At 38.0% G+C, this 24,456-nt stretch overlaps 3 protein-coding genes across 4 annotated transcripts; 2 read left to right on the forward strand and 1 right to left on the reverse strand.

Annotated features, from left to right (window-relative positions):
- On the reverse strand, nt 2,155–4,317 carry LOC18788882 (RING-H2 finger protein ATL43). Its single transcript, XM_007225015.2, has one exon. The coding sequence runs from the start codon at nt 3,922–3,924 to the stop codon at nt 2,548–2,550; it is 1,377 nt and encodes a 458-aa protein (XP_007225077.2). The 5' UTR covers nt 3,925–4,317; the 3' UTR covers nt 2,155–2,547.
- Nucleotides 7,380–12,405, forward strand: LOC18790850 (pre-mRNA splicing factor SR-like 1). Of its 2 annotated transcripts, XM_020562137.1 has the most exons (6): nt 7,380–7,539; nt 7,715–8,016; nt 8,160–8,240; nt 9,811–9,882; nt 10,822–10,900; nt 11,263–11,359. In XM_020562137.1, the coding sequence occupies exons 2-5, from the start codon at nt 7,729–7,731 to the stop codon at nt 10,867–10,869; spliced, it is 489 nt and encodes a 162-aa protein (XP_020417726.1). In that variant the 5' UTR covers nt 7,380–7,539; nt 7,715–7,728; the 3' UTR covers nt 10,870–10,900; nt 11,263–11,359. The 2 variants fall into 2 exon arrangements, with proteins under 2 accessions (XP_020417726.1, XP_007222383.1); XM_007222321.2 differs by lacking the exon at nt 10,822–10,900 and having other exon boundaries at nt 7,383–7,539; nt 11,263–12,405.
- On the forward strand, nt 12,672–15,924 carry LOC18790494 (ABC transporter I family member 17). Its single transcript, XM_007224379.2, has 4 exons — nt 12,672–13,278; nt 13,567–13,902; nt 14,988–15,175; nt 15,447–15,924. Exons 1-4 carry the CDS (start codon nt 13,236–13,238, stop codon nt 15,699–15,701), a joined length of 822 nt encoding a protein of 273 aa, XP_007224441.2. The 5' UTR covers nt 12,672–13,235; the 3' UTR covers nt 15,702–15,924.

The raw sequence follows: 24,456 nt of genomic DNA on the forward strand, positions 1-24,456 counted from the left end.
GTCAATTTATGCATTCGCCTAGTGAATTTCATATGAAAGCAGTTATGCGAATTTTACAGTATCTAAAGTCTGCACCTGGCAAAGGGCTGATGTTCTCAAAACATGGACATTTGGAAATTGAAGGTTTTACAGATGCCGATTGGGCAGGAAATCGAACTGATAGGCGTTCAACATCAGGTTATTTTACATTTGTGGGTGGTAACCTTGTTACTTGGCGAAGCAAGAAATAGAAGGTTTGTTCTTTGTCCAGTGCGAAAGCTAAGTATCGAAGCATGGTTCATGGCGTATGTGAGATGTTGTGGATTCGGAAATTATTAAAGGAATTGGGCTTCGTGGCTAAAGATGCCATGAAATTGTATTGTGATAATCAAGCTGCAATCGACATAGCTAATAATCCAGTCCAACATGATCGTACTAAACATGTAGAGATTGATAGACATTTTATTAATGAAAAATTGGAAAGCAATGTGATTAGTGTACCACATGTGAAATCAGAGGAACAACTTGCAGATATTTTGACTAAAGCAGTGTCTAGCCATGTATTTAGTGACTCACTTAACAAGTTGGGCATTGGTGACATCTACTCACCAACTTGAGGGGGAGTGTTGGCGTGAGTCCTATTTTAGATAGGAAATTAATATAAAGTTTCTTGTAAATATTGTATTACTTGTTCTATTAGGATTAGCTTTTATCTTTTCCTTGGGTAAAAAGACATTGTACACTATATATACACCTCTTTTGAGAGAAGAATAATATATCAGAAATTCACCATATATCCTTATATTTGACTGGCTAGGGCAATTTCTTACGAATCTTTAGATGTTGATTGCCCTATGTGCTTTGTGTTAACACAACGTTGTAATTTCTTTAGATTCTTTAAAAATTACAGCGTTGTAATTATGTGTTGCTTATAATAATAATAATAAATAAATAACAAGAAGACTAGCTACCTTGTGGAAACACCAACAAACGAATTTGAATTAAATTTGCACAGTGCCGATCTCTTGGACCACAGGAGTCCAAGAGATTGTGGTCACCCACCGTTGGATATTAATCCAATGGTTTAAAAAAGTTTTTTAAAAGGAGTGCAAGAGTGAGTGAACCGTTGAATTTACATCCAACGGTGAGTGACCATAAATCTCTTGGACCCCTGTAGTCCAAGAGATCAGGACTGTAAATTTGCATCTGAGTGAGTAACCAATTTGAACTTAAATTTCCATCCGAATACATGGCTACAAAATGTAATTAACTAACCTCATGATGAAACTAAAAACTTACTCAAAATGTAAAAGATACTCATGAAAGAAAACATGGTTGTGTAGCAAGATATACAAATTCAAAAGAAAGATCTGTAATCGGGTTATGAGGAATTGAATTGAGGAGGAGTTGGATAAAGGAGAATTGGAATCCGTATTCCCATTAAAGTTGTTTACTAAACTATGTGGAATTGGGGTAGGAATTGAAACTAATTTGATTACTAAAATGCACTTAGATTCTAAATAAATTATTGGGTTAAAGTGGATGGCAAATTTAGAATTTTAAAATTTGTGTGAGAATATAATAGGTAAAAAAGATGGTTTCTTGATGGTTTAGTTCTCCAGTAAATAAAATACCATCTCCCACCCAAGAGTCCAATTCCTCTAAAATTAATAATTGAATTCCTCATTTTGTGTGGCCCCACTTGCTTTTTCATTCCTTTACGTGAAGTAAACACAAGAGTCATCCGTAATCGGAATTTAACTCATTATTTTAATTCCTACTATGGATCAATAAACATGGAAGGAACTTGCTTGATTCAAGATTTAGAAGTTTAGAAATGTGTATGAAAATGCATTATCATGTTTGGCAACTATATTGTTGGGAATGGAATACATGGAACATGGGATGGCGAAATGTCATACCCTCGACTTTTCTTCAGAATTGTTATCCTGGGAAAATTATTTAATGCACTTTTCTTAGACTAACTTATCCAAATACTGCATAAAACCAAATACAAGAATAATATAAAATATTATTTCTTGGTCCGATTTCTCAGTGCTCCCATAGACGGGAACTTCATTCCGCGAACCAAATAAGCCATTTAGGCGCTGGTTTAGTGGCTTTGTACCGAGCAACCAAGGCAAAAAAAAAAAACAGAAGAAAAATCAGCAAATATGAGAAATCTGAATAATTGAATATCTAAACCTAAATTCTAAAACAATAACATATACAAATGCTAGAGAACCAAACAAGGTGGCTACCAAGAAAAATAGAAGAAATAAGCGATTTCCGCATCAAAAAAAATCCACGTGCCATTTCGGTACCCGTGGTTGTCTGGAATATCTATCCTTCTCCTCGCGTGTCTAACCTAACTCTAACATCCACATGCCTTCCACTGTTCCCCCCCCTTTCCCGTTTAAGAACACACTAATAAATTTCTTTTTTTTTTCCATGAAAATTATATTCTCAGCCACAAAAATCAAAACTATTTTGGAAGGTAGTGAACTGGCTTTTTCTTCTTCTCCTATCTAAGTTTTGGCGTCTGCTGTATAAAAAGGGTACTAAAAGCTAACAGATGGGCGGTGGAGTTGGGGTCGTTGTACGCTCCGTCCGTATACCCGGACGTGAGAGAGAAGAAACCCACGCCAGCCATCTGGCCACAAGCTTGAGCTGTCGCTGTTGTTGTTGCTGTTGGTGGTGGCTCAGACTCTCATTACTCCTCGCTCTGTTCGAAAATCTGCTCAGCCCAGTGATTTCCGACACGCTTCTCGAATTTATTACGCTACTGCCACCACCACAGCTCCATGATCTCCTGCTCTCTTCGATCCCTGCTGGCCTTGCTGGCCTTGCTGGCCCCGCGGGCCCCGCTTGCACTGTGATCACCTGCTGCGCACTATTATTCTCATTCTGCTGAGACGGCTGACGTGGCAACCCCTCGCTCATAATCATCTCTGACCGTAGATACAGAAGATCCGACGGCTGTACGTCGCTCCATCTTTGGTGGAGCCCGCCGGGGCCACAAGCCAACCCGGGGGAGATTATAATCCGGTGCTCCAACCTGGTCCTGTCCTGGCCCAACAGCAGCCCGTCTTTTCTCGGGCGGTCAAGGCATCCCACGGTCGACGGTTCGCTCTTCTTTCTAAACGCCGTCCAGCTGTCCAAAGACCTCCGAAACGACCACGTCAGAATCGGGTTACCCGGTCTTTGCTCTCCGGCGAACGAGTGGCGCCCCGAAACCCGGCGATAACCCGGGTCATTCTCGATATCCAAAACGACGTCGCTGCTTTGCTGGCTGTGCAAGATCTTAGAGGCGTCGTCGACCAAGAGCACGTCTTCCGGGTCGACCCGGTACCGGCAAAGCGGGCAGGTGGAGTGGGCGTCGAGCCACGTGTCGACGCACTCGACGTGGAAGGCGTGCTTGCACTTGGGGAGGAGACGGAGGACCTCGGCCCGGTCGAACCGGGTCAGGCAGACGGCGCACTCGAGCCCCTCCTTCTGACCTCGGAGCGACCCGAACCGGAAAACGGGTAAGGACTCGACGACGGAGCGGTCAATACCGGAGTTTTTGCGCTGGGTGGATCCGGAGGGTCCGGAATTGGCGTTTCCGGTGGCGACGACGAGAGCACCGCGCTTGCAGTGCTTGGCGTAGAGGAGGAGGAGAAATGTGATGGAGAACAATGTGGTGAGGACGCCGACGATTATGGCGATGCTCGGCCGGAAGGAGGAGGCCTTGGCAGGGTCCGCGTTGGGTGGGGAAGGTGATGGGTTTGATGATGATGTGCTGGCAATGTCGCCGAGGTCTGGGGCGGAGACATGGCGGTTGGTGTCTGCGAGAGTGGGTGCAGTGAGAAAAGAGAGGAAGGTGAGGAGAAGAAAGAGGAGGAGGAAGAAGAAGGGGGTTGTGGAGGAGGTGGTGGGTTTGAGAAAGAGAAAAACAAGGCCCATGTTTTTTTCCGACGCAGTAGCAGGAGATTGAAGAAGAAAGGGGTTTGGAGGGGTGTGAGGGTGAGAGAGTTTGTAGTTTTTGAGGCGCAAAATGGGGGGCTTCTTTTTCTTGAGATTCTTGTCCAAAGATAACAACAAAATTAACTGGACAAAGGCATCTATCTTTCTATATCTCCATCATTTATATCTCTTAATTATACGATCATTTGCTACCCTCATTAAATGATTTTATAAAATCATTTATTTTTCGTAAATGGAGCTTATAATTGTAACTCGACATATCAAGTACAGGAATAAATGCTCTTAATTCGATATCAGAGTTACAAACAATGTTTAGTTATTCAAATCTTCAGTATGTACTGGTCTCATTTGTTTCTAACAAGTAAAACACACTCATTAGTGTACTTGCACGGTGATTTTGACGTTGTAAGAATCAATGGACGTATTTGATAGACTACGTGGTATAATAATGTTGTGTATATTTAATTCATCCAAATTACAAATAGAAATATTAAATGTTTTATTTTCAACATTTGTTGTTTATGAGATTTGAACTCATGAGATTCTTTCTCGAGTAAAATAAAGGCTGAATGTCATAAGTATTGGCCACTTTACTGAATCTTGATTCTCACCAGCGAAGGTCTAGATTGCATTATTGCATTACTATAACATTACTATTGCATTATTATTATTATTATTTTTTGGTCGTTACTATTGCATTATTGATTCTTCATTTGATGGACAAAGACGTTTCAGAAAGAAAGAAACAAAGACCATAACGGAACAACATGAGCACTGAGGGAAGAAAAGAAACACTCGTTCTGATGTGGAAGAGTAGATCCCATCTCCCATCCCATACTAGATAGATAGGCAAGGAAGATCCATAGGTAGGCTGTGTTTGTCAATTGAAGTATATACCAAATGAATCCAATCAATCAGGTATTTGTGCGTCACAAATTTGAGGAAAATATAAAATAAAAACCATGGTTTTGTAACTGAACACGTGATGCATGTTTGTTTGGGACCGAACGCAACAACGAACAGCCACAAGGTTGGTCCCCCCTCTTTCGGTTAATTCTGGATTGGATTGGATTGGATTGGATTGAATTGGACTGGCGTGTGTATCTGCGTCTTGCGCTTTATCAGCTGCTATGGATTGGATTTTGTGAGACTTTTTTTTGTTGCAGATCAATCCAATTCCAAACCACCATTCACTTTTTTTTTTTCCTTGTTCTGTTCTGGGATAGGAATGGGATTGGGATTGTGCCTTTTGGAACGTTGCTCTATTGAAAGCTGTTTTAGCTGAGCTCATCTACCAACCATGCTAGTACTGCAGGCCTGTAAAACCTTGTTTCAAGTTCCAACATACCCAAAAGGAAAGAAAATAATAGAACATTTATGATAATTTAATGTTACTGAAGTCATAAGAAAATTCCATCAGGGATGGCGTGGGGAATACTTCATCATTTAAGAAGTAGAATTCATAATGCATTAACGGTGAAATTTTACTTGAATGCATAGATAGAATCATGAATTATTCACACGATGAGCACCTTGGCCAATTCAAGCTATTTGTTTTCTTTGGGTTAGTTTAAACTTGTTACAAAATTCTAAATTTTGGCATCTCTTCTCTATGCATTAGCTTATTAATTTAATAATGACTCATACTAACCAAATAAGGTACAGAGAAAAGATATGGGAAAAGGAAAGCTGAGAGAGTTCTTGTTCATAATAACAAAGAGGAAAGCTGAGAGAGTTCTTGTTCATAATAACAAAGAGAAAACAAAATAAAGCGGGAAATGAGATTCAAGTATTGGGTATATATTTAGAAAAAAAGGACATTTGCATAAATATCATTCGAATTTTTAATTTTTACTTTTAATCAGTTGAACTTTGTAAAGTGTTGCAATCCACCACTTATGTTTAATTCCGTTAAATTTAAGGGTATTTTAGTCAATTCATTGTAACTAAAAAGAATTATAAAAAAAGAAAAAATAAATGTCAATCACCAACAATAATGAGGAGTTCGATTACTTCTGAAATTAAACTGGAAGAAATATGAGATTTTGGTGGGTAACACACAAAAAGATTCAGGCCTTAGTTTTCACATAATTTTCATAGCTCTTGGAAGATTCGGAAAAAGTAGACCTAAGACTTTTATAGATCTTGGAAAAAAAGACATAAGGCAAATTATTCATATGGTTTTCATGGATCTTGGAAAAAATACCAACACCAATCTCCCTATTTTAATTTCTGGAGAACTAGCCCATTAGGAATTCATTTTTTTACTCATTATATCCTCATACAATTTTTAAAATTCTGAAGTTGCCATCTACTTTAACCCAATAACGAGGACATTTTACTAATTAGTTCCATACCTACACCAATTTCATATAGTTTAGTAAACAACTTCAATAGGAATCTAGAATCTAATTCTCCTCAATCCAACTCCTCCTCAATTCAATTAATCCTTAATTCAATTCTTCCTAATCCAAATACGGATTAGTAAACATGCCAATAACGGAAATTTTAACGGAGTTAGACGTAGGTGGTGGATTGTAACACTCTACAAAATTCAGGTGGTTAAAAATAAAAATAAAAAGTTCATGTGGTAATGATGCACATGCTTAAAAGTTCATGGGAGACTTTGGAAAATGCCAAAGGAGAGATAATTTTTTTAAAAGAAGCCAAAATGGACAAATTTGCCCTTATTTATTTTTGGATTTCCTAAGGAATCCTTTATATTTGCATGTTTTTGATTTGAAAGTTGAGAAGTTTTTCTCTCTTTTTTGAAAAAGCTTTGGCTAAAACCTAAATTTACTAAAGCTCATATGGTATTTATGCAAATTTCTCTCTATAAGAGGTTGAGAGGAGACCCGTAGTTTTGTGATACAATGCTTTTGATTTGAATGATATCTGTAATTTTAAATCTATTGTACAAGTGTAAGGGTGTACATCAAATTTCCACTACGAATTAGGTTTTGGAAGAAACATAGAGAAAAGATAAACACAAAGAGAAGAGAAAGAACATGAGAGATGAAAAATGAGCGACTTTGATGCCCTCACCGACCTCTATTTTTCTTTGGTTAGTGATTTTCGCACTTTTATTTTCTCCTTCTCCTTCTGCACTCTTTCTCTTGTTTTTTTCCCTTGATTCTCCTCCGATTGTGCACGGGTAAAAAAGGAGCATGAAAATCACTTCCCAACCTATTAGTAAGTTTAGTCCACACTTGGTGGTTGAGACTCGACTGGACTATTTCAATTAAAATAAATAAAAGAGGGGAAGGTGCGGTGAAACTGGACTAATTAAATCAAATATAGCAGCCCATTCTCAAGTCACGACCCAATAGAAACAAAGCCCATGTTGATGTTTGAAAGTATGAACCGACCAAAAGTTCTAGACCCAAACTGTTAAGTATTTAGTTTCCTTTTTTTTTTTTTTTTTGGCTTTTCAATTTTTAATAAATAGGAAAAAGAGATAACAAAAAGAAGAAAAGTTACCCCTCGGGCGTCGACGTCGGGATTCAGGACGAAGATAGAGAGAGAGGCGGAGAGGGTTTGAAACTTTGAAGCTCAGCTGATCGCGAATTAGGAATTTCTTCCAGACTGCTTAAAGTAAGTTGCTTTTCCTCCTGTAAATTGTTCTTTGTAACCCTAACCCTAACCCTAGACTCCATCTTCGGAACTGCTGGAAGAGCAAATTATGAGCCTTTCTGTTCTGTCTATTATTAATGGCGATAATGTTATGCTTTGAAACATTGGTGATGAAAATTGAATGTTTGAATTGCAGAAGCGTAGGCGTCGATGGAGGTACAGACATGTGGTAAGCCCATTGACTCGTTGCTCGAGAAGGTGCTCTGTATGAACATTCTATCTTCGGACTACTTCAAAGAGCTTTACCGGTTAAAGACCTACCATGAAGTTATTGATGAAATTTACAACCAAGTAGACCACGTTGAGCCATGGATGACCGGGAATTGCCGGGGGCCGTCCACCGCTTTCTGTCTGCTTTACAAGTTTTTCACCATGAAGCTCACCGTTAAGCAAATGCACGGTCTCTTAAAGCATGAAGACTCTCCTTACATAAGAGCGGTATGTATGTATGTCAATTCAACATTCCATACTTATTTTTATGTGTTGTTTTCAATTTGACAAGTACCATGTTCCTCATTACAATGTTTTGTGCTATCTACTTGCTTAATCAATAATCATTGTAGTTTTAATTTTGCTTTCAGGTTGGGTTCCTCTACTTGAGATATGCTGCAGACCCGAAGACTCTGTGGAATTGGGTTGAACCCTACATTAAAGATGAGGAGGTAAATGAAGCCCTTTTCATTGCTCTTATTGACTTATAATAGATTGCTTATGTATTTAGTTTTCAAAATTTTACTTTCTTATTATATCTGTGGAGCTACTTTGCTTTATAGATGCCAAGCATGCCCTTCTTTGTATTTATCAAAAATGTTATCTGGAAAGGACTTTTTTCCTTCTGGAATGGATGTTTATGGTTTACGGAATCTGAATTGTGAGTGATTTTCTGGTGCAATTCTGCTAGAATTTATCAATGTTTTTGAATTTTTTTAAATTCTGGTCAAAGTACTTTGTTTCTGAAAATTATAAGGCTGCAACATCCCTGTCTGTTTTCTGATTTTGATGGATTTGGACATCTTTATAACTTTATTGCTGCTTGTATACCCAAAGATGAGCTTTTACAGAACATACTAACCATTTGTCTGTGTCTCAATTTCCATGGCATGCAAATGTGGTAGTGGCGAAGTTGCTACTACATGGAGTACGTACCTTTAACTGTCTAAATCATAAGATTTTTTTAATTCTTAGTGCTCGACGTGACTGAAACAACGAAGATTCGATTCTTAAAGGTGTTGTGCTGTTTTTTTTCCTTCTTAATTGTGGTTGATTATAACTGCTTTGTATTATTTTGTTCTGCCTTTTTTGGTGATCGAAATGAAAAGTCACCCTTTATTACTTATAATTTGGCAATGGTAGTTCCTTCTCCCCAGCTTTGATAATTTTAAATATTCTTAAAGAAACAAAATCTAAATATTGAATGTAATAACAAAATTTAAAGAAATAAAAAATCCAGTGACGGTCATCCCATTTGCTTATCTTTTTTAATTCGCTGCTCTTTCTCGATTTAATTTTGTCAACGGAGTAGCATGAGCTTTAGAGAACTTATAAAGTAAAACAAGAAGTGCAGTGACATAAAATCTACAGTTCATAATTCTTTGATTTAGAATCTGACTGGGAGTACATTCTTTCAGGTTTAGTTTGACCCAGAATCAAAATATGGTTTGATATTTAAGGGGAAGGTATGCTTGCCTAGTTTTTGGAAGTGAGTGAAAACGAAGATGATTAGGTTAGATTATAATGTGAATCATACATTGCATTGGACAAATTTCCATTAGTATGTTGAGTCCGACATGTTCTGAATTAGTCCTGAATGGGTTGTGTTCTGGTCGGCACTATACTGCACTTTCTTATCTCAACATGACATCGTCTGTGCACCCCCATCCCACTTTCCATGAATGACTCCATTTCTTTCTTTGTATACATATACATCAAATCTGATATTGAATGCCTCGTGGATTTATTTGCATTTATACGAATGGTGTCTTTCTGTAATACCTTTTGTTATTCTCTTATGATATTTTTATTCTCCGATTTCAATCAGTGCTGTAACTGTATTTTATCCAGTAAATATAAATTCTTTTTACTCTATCTGCCGGTTCTAATATATTTCTCACTGATGCAGATTCTATAACATTAGTCACTTGTTTTCCTTAGTTTTTAACTTTTTATTGTTATATTAGCATTTTTATTTTATTCTACTGGAGTTCTTCATTGTTGTGTTGGCTTTGGTTTCAGGAATTCTCTCCTGGTTCCAATGGACGAACAACAACTATGGGTGTATATGTGCGCGATTTGCTTCTTGGACAGGTTTGTTTCTTTCAAGTATGCTTAATAATTAAAATGTTATGGCGTAATGAATTGTATTCTGTAACCCCCCCTCCTCCTCCGTCCTCCCTCTCTCTAGGATGCATTAAGTTGGTTTTTCTGGCCACAAAAGACCAAAGCTTCATAATGCATGCGGTATACACTTTCAAGTGTACTATACTATATAGAATGCTGAAGAACCTAATTCTACTATATACTAGTATTTCACCACCCAAAAACATGACACAATATATTCCTTTAGCAGGCCAACTGGGAGCTCTTTGTCATCCAAGATAGGCCCATTTCTCTCACGCCAAAATCTTTTTTGATCAATTATATCTGATTTGTCTTGATAAGTTGGATATTTTATGCGCGTTTAACTGCAGAAGATTGCAATAACAAAATACTAAACTCTTCTTGATATTGTTTTATTTATTTATTTAAAGCTAAAAGCCATGACAGCAAGGAAATAAATTCTTCAGACCCTATAAGATTCAATTACACCATATAGCAGAAATGTAGGGCAAGAACTGTTGCCTAAATCCGAGGTTAGCTCCTCATTTAAAACCAAGAATCAAATTACATGTAAATTTTCTTATCAAGTGGCATTACAGTCATTTACAAATGTTCTTGACAAAGTTGTATAGTATTAGAGGCTCTCTATTTGCCAGCTTTTCTTCAAGAGTTATCTGTTGAGAGGCCACACCTTGTGCAAAGGGATTAAAGAAAGAGTTTGTAGTAGAAGACAGTGGTTGGTTTTCAGTTGAGTAGCATGAAGAAATGTGTTCTCAATGTGCTTTCAATACACACTCACACACACATATCAAACTTGAAGGCATTGTATAAAATACTCTTGTTCATGCTTCTGGGACAGTACCTTCAAATCTTCTGCCTAATGTTCCGACAATGCAGTCCTTTACAGTCACAGCTGCTGTTTTTCAGATTACAGTGCGATTAAGATCTGAATACATGTTCTTCTTGGCGCTTTGAAGCATGGTCTCAGAATGCTCTACTGTTTAAGGTCCAAATTTAACATGTGAAAAAGCAATAGCATTTCTTCCCAATTTGAGTTTCTCCATATAGAAACTGTCCAAGAGTGTTAATGAACTATTAATTTGGTGTGTTCAAAGCCGCAGTTGGATGATGATATGTTGCTTTGCTGTTCATTATAAAGTATATGCATGTATATAAATATGTAATAGTTTTTCTAACTGATCATAGTTGATAGCTTTGTACACGTTGTGCATGGTTTCTGATGCACCTTAATCAGACAACACATAACAATAACATGCAGCAATTTAAATACTATTTTTGTTGTCCTCATAACACTTTTATTGCTATCCTTGGAGAAATGAATTAACATTGTATATTGTGCTATTGCAGTACTATTTTGATACCCTTTTCCCCCGTATCCCTGTTCCTGTGTTGCGTCAGATTGTAGCTCATCTGGAGAAGATGAAACTCCCCACTAAACTTTCTGGCATTACAGGGGAAGCTACCCGTCATGGATCTGATGACACAGCCCGACGCCCACCTTCTGTGAAAGCGGCACTTTCAGTTTCCTTTGGTCAACGTGCCCCACATCGTGCTTCAACAAGGGACTCATCACCTGTTCGTCGTACGTTACCGCCACCACCACCTTATGACAAAGCCAGCAGTGATGATCTACGGACCCATCGCAGCCAGAGCCGTGAGTATTCTGACAGAGAATATTTGGACAGGGACAGGGACAGGGACAGAGGAAGGGACCGGGATCGGAATCGAGAAAGAGAAAGAGAAAGGGATAGTGATCGGGATCGAGAAAGATACAAGGAACGGGAGCGGGATCGAGACAGAGACAGAGCAAGGGAGAGAGTTAGGGATAAGGAAAGGGAGCGAGAGAAAGATAGAGAACGCAGTTCTGATTATGATCGGAGGTCCAAATATACAGAGAGAGATAGCCGAAGAGACCAATATGAGAGTAGCCGTGATGGCGGTAGACATTACCGTAGGAGTAGGAGTCGGAGCCGCAGTAGGAGCAGGAGTAGAAGTAGGAGCTTGCAAGCTGGCGCTGCACTTCGTTCGAGTCCACAAAGAGATGTAAACAAGGATAGAACATCTGCATCTAGCAATCTGGCAAAACTTAGGGATCTTTATGGTGATATAAGTGAACAAAAAGGGGATGCTAGTATGGATAGGATTTCCAGGATTGACAATGGTGGTGAAGAGGTGATTAGACTTGGTGGTTCTCGATGGAAATAGCATCAAAAGGTGGTTTCTTCTATCTGATATCACGTTGTTCAAGTCTGCTGGCCAGATGCTCTTTTGATCATCACAAAAAAGAAGAAAATATTTCCCCTTGTTTTTCTTCCATCTGCAGCATGCTCATGTCGCACTGCTGCATGTATACTAAACATTATTCAGAATTTCAATCTTACAATTTATTCACATGCTCCATTGCTGGGCATATGTTAAGTTTGTAACATTATGTAATAACTAAAGTCTTTCATTATCATCTAAAGTTTTCCGAGTTCTGTTTGTGTTAAATCTTGAATGCTTGATGGTTTGGCTAAGCCATTCGTGCTAGTTGATACTGCTACTTTGAAAGCAGAATGCCATCCAGTTGTGCAGCCAGATTACTTTCTTCTTTTTTTGTCCATTGAATTTCCGATAGCTTGCTATCGGGAGTTGTAAATAACTGGATGGTGTTACTGCTTTCATATATGGTTATCTTCGTATCATTGCTCTTTACTAGTTTCTATCTTTATGTAGTTGAGAGATTGCCTTTGGAACTTTACATGACATTTAGCTCAATGCTTAAGTTTTTGCAGGTACATACTGGTGTATCGGGCCTTGAAGCAAACTTATTTTAGTTGTATTCTTCTGATAAAAGGCAGAATATTAAAGCAAAGAAAAATACATCTTCTATGTTCTCACCGAGGTAGGTGCTATGCTAAGATGTCACAAAAAGAGAGAAAAAAAAGATGTTGACATTACATGGAAATGGAACCGAGGAGAGATGTTCCCTCCTTAGTCCGTACAATCAGCAGTAGTTGACAATGCCTCTATCTATGCCCCACTGGTGACTGGATGCGATTACTTTATCATTTTATAAGATACCCTTCAAAATTACACAAGTGGGTTTATCTCTCAAAGCCAGAACAAGGGTTGCATTCAAGAATCAATGAATATTTGGCCACAACTCCACCCTGTCGCTGTTGGACTATTGCACTCTGGGGAAGGCTTTATTTATTTATGCACTTGTACAAACAAATTGTACCTTCCAAGCCTTCCATAAAATACACCCCCCCTTCTCTTCCTTCTCTTCTACATCTCATCTCAATCCAATTCTCTATCACACATTACAACAATTCACAATGGCTTCACCTCCGAATGGTTTGGCACACCTCTCTCTTGATGGTACTACTTACTCACTTCTATGCTATCAAAATCATATTCTCTTGCCATATATATGACATGTATATTATCTCTAAATCTAGACCATGCATTGATGATAACCCGTTCAATCAGTAGTTTAGATTGAGAGTCTAACAACATAATCTACTATCTTGTCATCACTAACCCAATTTAAAAAGAGAAAAAGAGAACATTTTCGAACCTTTTCTATGTATTCAACTTCCATCCATCAATCAAAACACTGATTTTGGCCTTGTGGTGTGCTTAATTTTTCTGGGTTTTGCTTGGCAGATGGGGATGAAGCAGCTAGAGAGCACCTACTGACTGTGGACATTGGAGAAGCCGATGGGGACGTGAAATTCCGGATACGAAATCTGACCAAGAAATCAGAGACCACTGGATGCGCCATACTCAATGGGTTGAGCTTGGACATACCAAAAGGCGTGATCGTTGGGGTCATCGGCCCCAGTGGCAGCGGCAAATCGACGCTGCTCAGAGCTCTCAACCGCCTCTGGGAGCCTCCATCTGGGACTGTCTTCTTGGACGGTCATGATCTTCGGGACCTGGATGTTCTCAGCCTCCGGCGCAAGGTCGGCATGCTCTTCCAGCTTCCTGCTCTTTTTGAAGGTGCCCATTTGAATTTTTGATCTAATCTTAACTCCAACTACCAGTCTCTGCCTCTCTCTGTTCAACCACAAATTGTTTTTATCAAATTGTTGAATTGTTAACTTGTAACTTCTGTTAAACTCCTTGCTTCATTTATACCCTATTGACTTGGTTGCAGTTGTTGGGTTGTAAATTGATTGTGTTTTTGGATTGGTGTGATTAGTTGATTGCACATAAGCTCTGCTCATCCTCATCCACCATTCTTCCTTGTGTAATTTCTACTTTTGTTTTTTTATTTTATTTTGGTCAAACACCATTTTTTCTTATGCATGTTGTGTTTTGTTTGGGCACTCATATTTTTAGAGAGTGATTATAATATAAATTAGATTGGTTGTATTATAATTATATCCTGTGCACCTGTCACAGTTGGTGTAAGCATTCCAATTTAAGTTCTTGCATATTTCTGACTTTTCATTTGGGGTGGGGTGGTTCAATGTAATCCTTTATCACAATTAATACCCAATAATTACTTTTTTAAGTAGTGCCTCCCAGGACCTAATTTTATTCTAATGGGACCTAAACTATCCATCATATGGTGCTCTCCACACCCTCTATAGATATTTCTACAATTGTAGTGGTTATACCCATTCTGTCTTATTACTTGGCTGGTGTTGAATATGGCTCCACATGATCATAATTAGACACTAAAACAACAGATGAAATGATATTTGGTTGATTGTAACACCACTCTTTTTTTTTTCTTTTCAAAGGATTAAAATATTACAAAGAAGATACATGCCGGATCTGATAACCATACAAATCAAAGTTAACTTCATTATTAATATCTACAGGAAGGTCCTTCTTGCCACGAAATCTGATACCATATTAGCATCCCGAAAAATAAACCTGAGTAGACTCCTGTAGCAAGTACCTAAAAATATGTAGTCTCATTCATAACAAAGGTGGTTGGATAGGTTCAAGGGATTTTCTGGTATGAAGTATTCACACAATTTTCTCTAATGGGTAAGAATTTAAAGTGGGTCATTTCATCTCTTTATGATATGTAAGATTGGTTCACGATCCCAACTGTTTGTTCAATTGTTCAGGCACAGTTGCAGACAATATACGTTATGGTCCTCAATTGAGGGGGAAGAAGCTGAGTGACCAGAACGTCCACAAGTTGCTGACCCTTGTAGACCTTGATTCATCTTTTTTCAGCAAGACTGGTTCTGAAATGTCTGTAGGTCAAGCCCAAAGAGTTGCACTTGCTAGGACCCTAGCCAATTCGCCTGAGGTAAACAGCTCCTATTTGATTTAGAAGAAAAAAAAAACTTCCCTTTTTACTTATATATATTTTATACAAGTCATATTCTACTTTAATATAATCTAAACTACAAAAAGAAGGATTCAAACTCAAGTGCAGAGTGAAGAGCACATTGGCTCTAGCCAACTTGACTAAGCCCACGTTTGCAAACTCCCTCTTTTATTTAGTGTTCATTTTCTCAAGTCCATTTGGCCTTTTATATGCTGCCATCTTGAAAATGTCTTCTATTCTACTTGGGTAGGTTTTGCTGCTGGACGAACCTACCAGTGCCTTGGATCCAATATCAACAGAGCACATAGAAGGTGCTTTGGAGAAGCTGAAGAAGAAACAGGGCATGACAATTATAATGGTCTCACACAGCATCAAACAAATCCAGAGGATTGCTGATATAGTGTGCCTCCTTGTGGATGGGGAGATTGTTGAAGTTTTAAAACCAGATCAACTCTCACAAGCCCAGCATCCTATGGCACTAAGATTTCTTGAACTCAGCTCTTAAGCATATGTCCCAATGTTGTGTGCACAATATTTATATAGCATTTGCTTGAAACTTCTGGAAAGTACAAAACTTTCCTAGTCACTCTGGTACTTGTATTAGTTACTTTGATCATCTTTTTCTGAGGGATCTAAGAACTACTCTAAAAATTTGTATCACACTCAAATTTTTGCTTTAAGCTCCCCTCATACATATATATATATATATATATATATGTATACATACACTTAATATTTGTTTTTCTCAACTGAACAAGTATCTAAACTAAACTAAGACTGGGCTCTTTGCATGGCTGGTCCAAAAGAAAGTCTTGAAAGACCAAGAGGGTTGCTGTCTTTGCTTCTTGTTGTTGTGCTTGGGGGCTGGCTGAGTTGTTGTTGTTGCCATGATCATCATCTCCTCTCGCTGAGCTTTGCTTAAAATGTTCCACATTATCTGTACATCTTGATATCCACACATTTGTACATCATCTTGAAGCTTTAGCAGACCGCCTACTCCGCCATACTCACCGCTATCACGCCCTGCAACATAAATACAAAACTTGTTCACATGACAATGCAACAACAGTTCCTAATGTACTCAAAATCAATAGTTAAATACATTTTATTGCCATGGCCAAAAATAAATCTTAGCCCATGAAACCCAATTGCCGTGAAAGGCTAGCCTGAACAACACCAGCTGACATTTGATTTCAGGGTGGTACCCAGTTGTCATTTTAACATGAAAAAGGTAAAACAAACAAAAGGAAGAACATAAAAGAAAATAAAATCAGTTAAATTGCAGAAGAAGCAAGAACCAACCTACAGATTTAGTCAGTTTGAGTCTGGCAGAGAAAGAAAGCAAAGCTCTCCTCAACTTACGCAACCAATCCATCTTGCAGCTCAGCTCAGCTCTGCCAGGACTCACTCTCAACAACAAGAGATCATAGAGAGAGAGAGAGAGAGAGAGAGAGAGAGGCACCAACAGAAGAGAAGAGAAGCACCCCTTGAGCAAGGTAGAAGTGGCTAAAGCCAAGTGGATTTTGGAATTTATATACAGAAAAGGAGAGGAAATGAGGATTTTGAGAGAGAGAAGGAGCACGCGGCAAGAGGAGCACCGAATCCCCATAACACGTTTCTTAATGGGCGTGCCAGGCGTCCATCATCGAACCCCTTCAACAGCCACGAGGCCCCCTCTCTTCTCACATCATTGTCCTGGCTCTCTTCTTCTTCTCTCTCAGTCTCTCGATTTCATTATATATGGTATCTCTTCACATTCGGTTACAATATCTAGTAGTGACTTGTAGTTCCTTGTTTGTTGACGTTGGTTCTTTGGATTTGACACCCCCTTCCGTTTCTTAGTTATTGCTCTACTACTGTGTTGATGTGAGTCACCTAATTAATCAAAGAAATTTATTTATTTGTTTAATTAAGAGATTTATTTTCTTATTTTATACAGGTAACAAATCATTGTATAATTAAAAGATACTATCCTAATTGACCAATGTATCTATTTCTTTGTAAAGCACTCATGTAAACTCATATATACCTTCTTATAGAGAAGAATAAAACTTAATCTAAAGTATTCAAACCATATTCATATTTTAGAATGATATCAGAACAATCGATCCTATGTTGTCTCTACACCTTCAGATCAAATTTCTCATATTCAAATCCAAAAGCCTAAATCAAATTCCTCATATTTAAATTCCTCAACTCTAAAGTCCTCAAATCCCTACATCTGGATTTTGTATTGCTTGTTCCATCCTTAGACCATAACTTGTTGTCTGTTGCACAACTTACTACTACTCTGGGATGTATTGTAACATTTTGGCTGAATCATTGTGTTTTTCAGGAAATCCTCATATGAAAGATGATTGGCTGTGGTACTCGGCGGGGCAAAGTCTACTACTTGGACTGGGCACTGAATAGTGAGACCAAGATTGGTCAAGCTTTCACAACTAGTGGAACTCGTTCTAAGGGGGAGAGAGACAAAGTTTGGTTATGGTATAAACGCCTTGGGCATGCCTCGTTAGGTTATCTTAAGAAGTTGTTTTCATCATTATTTTATAGTCTTGATGTTTCAGATTTCTGTGTGATACATGTGAATTAGCTTAGAGCCATCGTGTCCTGTTCCCATTAAGTTCAAAAAATAGTTTGGTTCATTTTTCTCTTGTTCAGTCTGATGTTTGGGAACCTGCTAAAATTGCCACTTTGGCAGGAGCTTGATGGTTTGTCACGTTTATAGATGATTGCACATGTATGACTTGGGTTTTCCTTTTCAAAACTAAAGGGGAAGTCAATTCCATGTTTCAAAAGTTCCATCAAATGGTGGAGACTCAATTTCATGCCAGAATTCAGATTCTTTGTTTTGACAAAGACGGAGAATTTCTCAACCATAATCTAAACCAGTTCTTACAAGATCATGGCATCATACATCAACGCTCATGCCCATACACTCCCCAACATAATAGAGTGGCTGAAAGAAAGAACATACATTTATTAGAAGTAGTTCGTGCCTCTCTCTTTGGTGTCAATATGAATCGATCTTTTTGGGGAGAAGCTATTGTCTCTGCAGCATACCTCATCAATCGGATTCCCTTTAGTATCCTAAATTTTCAAAAACTACTTCAAACACTTCACCACCATATCTAAATACCTCCCACCAAACACCTAGAATCCCATATATTCGGATGTGTTGTATTTGTCCACTTACATGATCACTAACGAAGCAAATTGGATCTCTGAGTCGAAAAGTATGTTTTCATTGGCTATGCACCTCATCAGAAAGGATACCGGTGTTATCATCCTCATACTCAAAAGGTCTATACCTCCATGGATGTTGTGTAACAGGAACACGACTTATATTTTTCAGCAGCACATAAAGAGAATCAAGAATCTACCACTCCTCAAATTCTCTATTTTTTTACCCATGACATTACTCTGCTTCAAAATGACTGGTCGGAAGAGGAAAGCGACCGATCTGCCCCCCTTAGTTCTTTGAACACTGAGAACCTGCTTCAAAACCACCGGTTGCCAGAATACAGGGACCGGTCGCTAGATGAAAATGATTAGTTGTCTTCATAATCTCAAACTCAGAGGAGGAAATTGAACCGTTTTATGAGATTTTGCCAGCTCCGAAGAATTCTTCAGCTCCAGTACCACACTAATCACCTGCTGAGGAAGTTAATCAGGTATCATCTTTCCCTAAAACTAATAACATTAATGAAATATCCCATGATGATTCTATTTCAGAAGGCACAGAGCCTACATACCATCTTCCAGAAAGGAAGAACCGTGACAAACCTCGAGTACAATATGAAGCAGATTTTAAAGCCAAAGAGAAATATCACATCAATAATTATATATCTCTCAGCAGATTATCAAAGGAACGTGTGCACTTTGTGAAGCAGTTGGCTGACATATATATCCCCAACAATGTGACTGAAGCACTAGATTAGTGGTGAATAGGTACACACAAAGTTATGTGATAGACTACTAGGAAACCTTTGCCCCAATAGCCACTATCAGAGTCCTATTGTCTCAAGCAGCAAATCTCGATGGGCCATTACATCAGTTTGATGCCAAAAATACATTCTTACATGAAGACTTGGAAGAAGAAGTATATATTGACTTACATGATGTAATTTAGCTCGTGACAAGAAGAATCACGTTTGCAAGCTCAGAAAGTCAAGTCATTGCCTCAAGGTGAAAACTTGAGTCGCACCTTAGTCCCCTTTCTTCTTGCTGACAACCAACCGCAAGAAAGCTAAGGGGGAGAGGTGGCCACTGCCCCTCAACCCCTCCGCCCATCTTCCTTTTCCTCTCCTCATCTCCCATTCTTTTTCTCTCATCTTTCCCTTCCTCTTATCCACTCTTCTCCTCCCCAGATAGTCTAGATCTGTTTGGATCTAGGTTTGTTTGTCTATTTGTTTTGTTTAGTTGTTTTTGCAGTGTTCTAGGTGATTGGTGTTGTCTTTGTCTCAGTGACAGCAACAGTAATGACGCTGGATCGTGTCTATTCTTGGGCAAATTGTGATACCTAGTGGTTGATGTTTTGTCTCTGTTTTAACAGCGACGACAATAGCGACGCTGGTGGTAGTTGTCAGGATGTTGTGCTCTTCTCTACTCTACGTCGGCCGAAGAACTATGCTTGGTCATAGAAGGTTTTCTTTGTCAGGTACTGAGTTGAAGTGGAGTTCTTTTCAGGGGTCTTTTTACTGTTGAATCTGTGTTCCTCCTTCATGTTCTCTCATGGTTTCTGTTATGGTATGCCTTACAGTTTGTGTGGGTGTCAAAGAACTATGATTTTGCTCATAGATGGCTTCTTTTGACAGTTGGGATGTTCTGCGGTCCTCTCCTGTGTGTTTACTATTTGGGGTTTCTGCGGTCCTCTCATGTGGGTCTACTGTGTTGGTCTCTAGTTGCGATTCTCATCGGAGGTCTTTGTGTTAGTTTTTGTTTTTGACTTGTTCTTTTATTGTAATGGTCCAAAGTGACTTGATTTAGACTCTCTTGTTGGTCCATGACATGTGTGGTACTCTTTCCTCCCCAGGGGTTTGTCTCATGAGGTTGGTTTAAGAAGGTTTTAATGAGGCCACCCATTAGAAGACCCCAACCTACCCCCTAGACAACACCTTGCTGCAACACATTGACTAGGCAGAGTTCAGAGACTTCACAGCAGCCTCGGGGGACTATTGAGTTGAGAGAAAGAGAAGATGAGACTAGTTTGCTACTCCCGCGGGCCCTACTTACGTAAAGCTTATCTCCTCCAGGAGGCAAGGGATTGCTGCTTCCTGTATCATGTCGCTCTTTGTACGTTAGTAGTTTTATGAATGAATTCTCCTTCTCAAAAAAAAAAAAAAAAAAAAAAAGAAAAAAGCTCAGAAAGTCATTATATAGATTAAAGCAATCTCCCAGAGTATGGTTTAGCATCTATGAAGAATTTTGGATATACACAGAGTAATTCAGATCACACCATATTCGTAAAGCGTGATGGAAGAAGACTTACTGCATTGATTGTTTATGTAGATGATATAGTCGTAACTGAAAACGACACTGGAGAGCAACTGAAGCTGCAAAAGTATTTGTCTCAAGAATTTGAGATGAAGGATTTAGGTGATCTGAAGTACTTTCTCGGTATTGAGGTAGAAAGGTCAAAAAATGGTATATTTCTATCTCAAATGAAGTATGTAATGGATCTACTCACTGAAACAGGAATGCTTGAGTGTAAGCTGGCTGACACAACTGTTGATATTACATATGCTGTGAGTGTGGTTAGTCAGTTTATGCATTCACCCAGTGTTTTTCATAGGAATGCAGTTGATCAAATTTTAAGATACTTAAAGTCAACTCCTAGGAAATGATTAATGTTCTCAAAAAATGAAGATCTTGAAGTTGTTGGATATACAGATGCTGATTGAGCTGGTTCTATTACAGATATACGCTATACTTCTGGTTACTTTACATTCGTGAGAGGTAACCTAGTTACTTGGCGGAGTAAAAAAAAAAAGTGGTTTCTTGGTCTAGTGTAGAAACAGAGTATCGAGGAATGGCTCACGGAGTTTGTGAATTATTGTGGATCAGAAGACTCTTGACAGAATTGGGCTTCAAGCCAGAAAGCCAATGGAGTTGCATTGTGACAACAAGTCAGCTTTCGATATTGCCCATAATCCAGTTCAACATGATCAAACCAAACATGTTGAGGTGGATAGACATTTCATCAAAAAACAAAAAAGAGAATAAGATCATCCGCCTACCATTCATAAAATTAGAATATCGACTGGCAAATATCTTAACAAAAACTGTTTGTGGAAGAATATTTCATGACTCACTTACCAAGTTGGGCATTGGTGACATATATGCAACAACTTGAAGAGGAGTGTTGACATGAGTCTCCTAATTAATCAAGAAGATTTATTTCCTCGATTATTAAGGGATTTACTTTCTTATTTTATATAGTTGACAAATCATCGTATAATTAGGAGATACTATCCTAATTGATTACTATATATAATTTCTTGTAAAGCACTCATATATACTTCCTTATGAAGAAGAATAAAATTTAACCTAAAGTATTCAAACCATATTCATATTTTAACATACTGTATATTAAATGCCATGGTGTGTTTGTGTATGTGCCTTTCCATTTTCCGCTGCCTCCGTCCCTTTTAGTTCATCCACTCCCTCTTTGGTGGGAGGTCCGTTCAGTGTTGTAGTCAAATGGTCTACACATTATGAAAGTAACACAAGTAATTCAAAGTATTTTTGGTGATGAATTTAGATTTTATGCTTACCTTTTATTTATATTTTTATTTATGAACAAAAGTTTAATGGGAAATGAGGCTATTCCATCCCAAGACAGGGCATACCAAGACCTCAGAGGGGGTCTTAGCCCATTTTTTAGTTTTTATAGATTATCCACCAAAAGGGATTGTCAACAGCAATACTCGAATCTAGGTCTGGATAGCAAAGAGAACGATCCTTACCAACTCAACCAACCTTCGTTGACATTTATTTTTTAATTGTTTTAATACTACCATATGCGTAATGGATCTCTTTTCAGTATTGGGTAGAAAAATATTATGATACAATAACTAGTTTCTGATTATATGTTTACTTTGATACTTGTGTGTCTTGCATCATTATTATTATTTAGGCTTATTAATTAAAATGCCTTTTAAAATTTGGGTCAAATATCACTTTGCATCCTGAAACTGAAAGTGACCCATATACCCCATTTGACTGTGGTTTGGCGTTTTACTTTGCCCTATGCCGTCAACTCCTTTGCTAACCCCATCAAGATTGCTGATATGGCAGATGTATTTTCATCTTTTTGTCCAATACAGTATAAAAACATTATAAAAGATAAAAAATTCTCTTAAATAATTAAAATTTAAACATTAAAAATTAAATTTTTTTTAAAGAAAAAGAACAAGCAACCTCGTCCCCCACCCATACTAGCCATCTCCACCTAGCCCTCATTTCGATGTCACCACCACCTCTCCACCTTCCCCTACCGCAACCTTAGCCCACCTACCAGATCAACCTTAGCCCAAGAATACAACTTGCTCCAGTGGTAAGGACCATTTATTGGGTATTAGAGGTTAGGGGTTTGAATCCCCTTGAACCATAATACTCTTTAACAAAATATACCCCATCGTTGCCAAACTTGCGGCTTAACCCACCAAAACTTCTCTACGTTTGATTAGGGTGTACTTATTAAAATTATATTTATTTCACAATTCAATATATCATTTATGGTCATTTTATATTAGGGTAAATTAGTAATTCAATAAATAGTTTGGTAGTATGGTGTACTCAGTTAATTTTAGGGTTCTTTTAGCAGTACTCAAAAAGAAAACATGCTTTCTACATGAAAAATCATACGCTCTTTTCATCTTCTTCTCCTCAAGGTTCTTCTCTGCTATCTCCTCATACATTTTTCTTTCTCTCATGGGTTTTTTTTTTCTGGGTCATATATCTCTATCATGGGTTGATTGGCAACTGATTACTACTCCAACGAATTCCAATTTCAAAAGCAGACCTACACAACTGTTAGAAATCCCTAAGAGCCAATACATTTGATGTAATCTCCTTAGAATACATTTCGTATATGATAAATAAAGAGCAATCTAATTTTGTTATCTTTTGTATCGTGTAAAGAAATAAATGTCCAGGGTGAGCTAAATAAGAGATAAAGTAATCTAAAGAAGATTAGATTTTTTGAGAGACCTTTAATCTCTAGTTGTTGTATCCCAAAATGTTCCTAATCATAGGGTTATCAAATAGGCATTGATAAACCGTCAAGATTGGCACATATTATGTATGCTCATTAATGAGGATGGTTAATCTCAAACCATTTGTGTAGTTGACACTAACACAAGTTTGTGGGTGCTCATTAGTGAATGAGTACACTGAACGCGATCAACCGTAGTTCTCGTATGGAGTATTTATCTATATGTCAAACAAGAACAAATAGTTGTAATAATGCAAATTAATCCTTAGACCTGAGGCACCATGGTTGTCTTGTGATGCGTTATTGATCTTTGATAGCTCGCAAAGGTAAGTCGTAAAAGATTTTCCTTATATGTTATTGGGGTCTCTTAATTCATCATGATGACATGTGAATGTACAATAAGTAATCTCTACCTTTGATAAGAAAAAGAGAATGTTTCAAGATATGATTCAGTGAATCTTCGGCCGAAGTACTTGAACATGATTTAGAAAGTGGATTTTAATTATGTTCTATTGAATCACATGAGGTTAATCATATTAAGGGTTTGACACAATCAATCCGTACCCTAATAATATGATTAGAAACATTGTATTAGAGAAGGACCGTATTGCATTGCAATTCCAACTAAATAGGCTCTTCAACTATGCTGGTTAGCTTAGGTGGCCTTGATATATTGCTAGATGTCACTCTTAACTCGTGGAAGTCCTAGGATTGATTGTGATCGATCTATATAAAGGAAGAATTAAAAGGGGGTTTTAATTTTCCAGTTGATTAGAAAGAGTTTTAATATTTTTCTCATTGCCTTGCTAATTAGAACCTAGTCGCACATATTAAATGGTTAATTTTGAGAAATACATATGAAATTGTGGAAATGAATTTGATTGATTTGATGCGGATGATTTACTAAGTGTAAAAGGCTTCAGTAATAGTTAACGGGAAGCCCAAATTGTTGGGTACGAAGCCCAAGGGCTTAAGACACCTAAATACTATGATTTAAGTGTCATAAGGCCCAAAATTGGAAGCACAAAGGGGTTTGGCTGAA

Source organism: Prunus persica, chromosome G1, assembly GCF_000346465.2.
Source record: "Prunus persica cultivar Lovell chromosome G1, Prunus_persica_NCBIv2, whole genome shotgun sequence".
NCBI lineage: Eukaryota > Viridiplantae > Streptophyta > Magnoliopsida > Rosales > Rosaceae > Prunus > Prunus persica.

Coding starts and splice junctions, on each gene's coding strand:
- LOC18790494 (XM_007224379.2), top strand. CDS start 13,236: ATGGCTTCACCTCCGAATGGTTTGGCACACCTCTCTCTTGATG. Junction 13,279..13,566: donor GGCACACCTCTCTCTTGATG/GTACTACTTACT, acceptor TTTGCTTGGCAG/ATGGGGATGAAGCAGCTAGA. Junction 15,176..15,446: donor CCCTAGCCAATTCGCCTGAG/GTAAACAGCTCC, acceptor CTACTTGGGTAG/GTTTTGCTGCTGGACGAACC.
- LOC18790850 (XM_007222321.2), top strand. CDS start 7,729: ATGGAGGTACAGACATGTGGTAAGCCCATTGACTCGTTGCTCGAGAAG. Junction 8,017..8,159: donor ACTCTCCTTACATAAGAGCG/GTATGTATGTAT, acceptor TTTTGCTTTCAG/GTTGGGTTCCTCTACTTGAG. Junction 8,241..9,810: donor CCTACATTAAAGATGAGGAG/GTAAATGAAGCC, acceptor CTTTGGTTTCAG/GAATTCTCTCCTGGTTCCAA.
- LOC18788882 (XM_007225015.2), bottom strand. CDS start 3,924: ATGGGCCTTGTTTTTCTCTTTCTCAAACCCACCACCTCCTCCACAACC.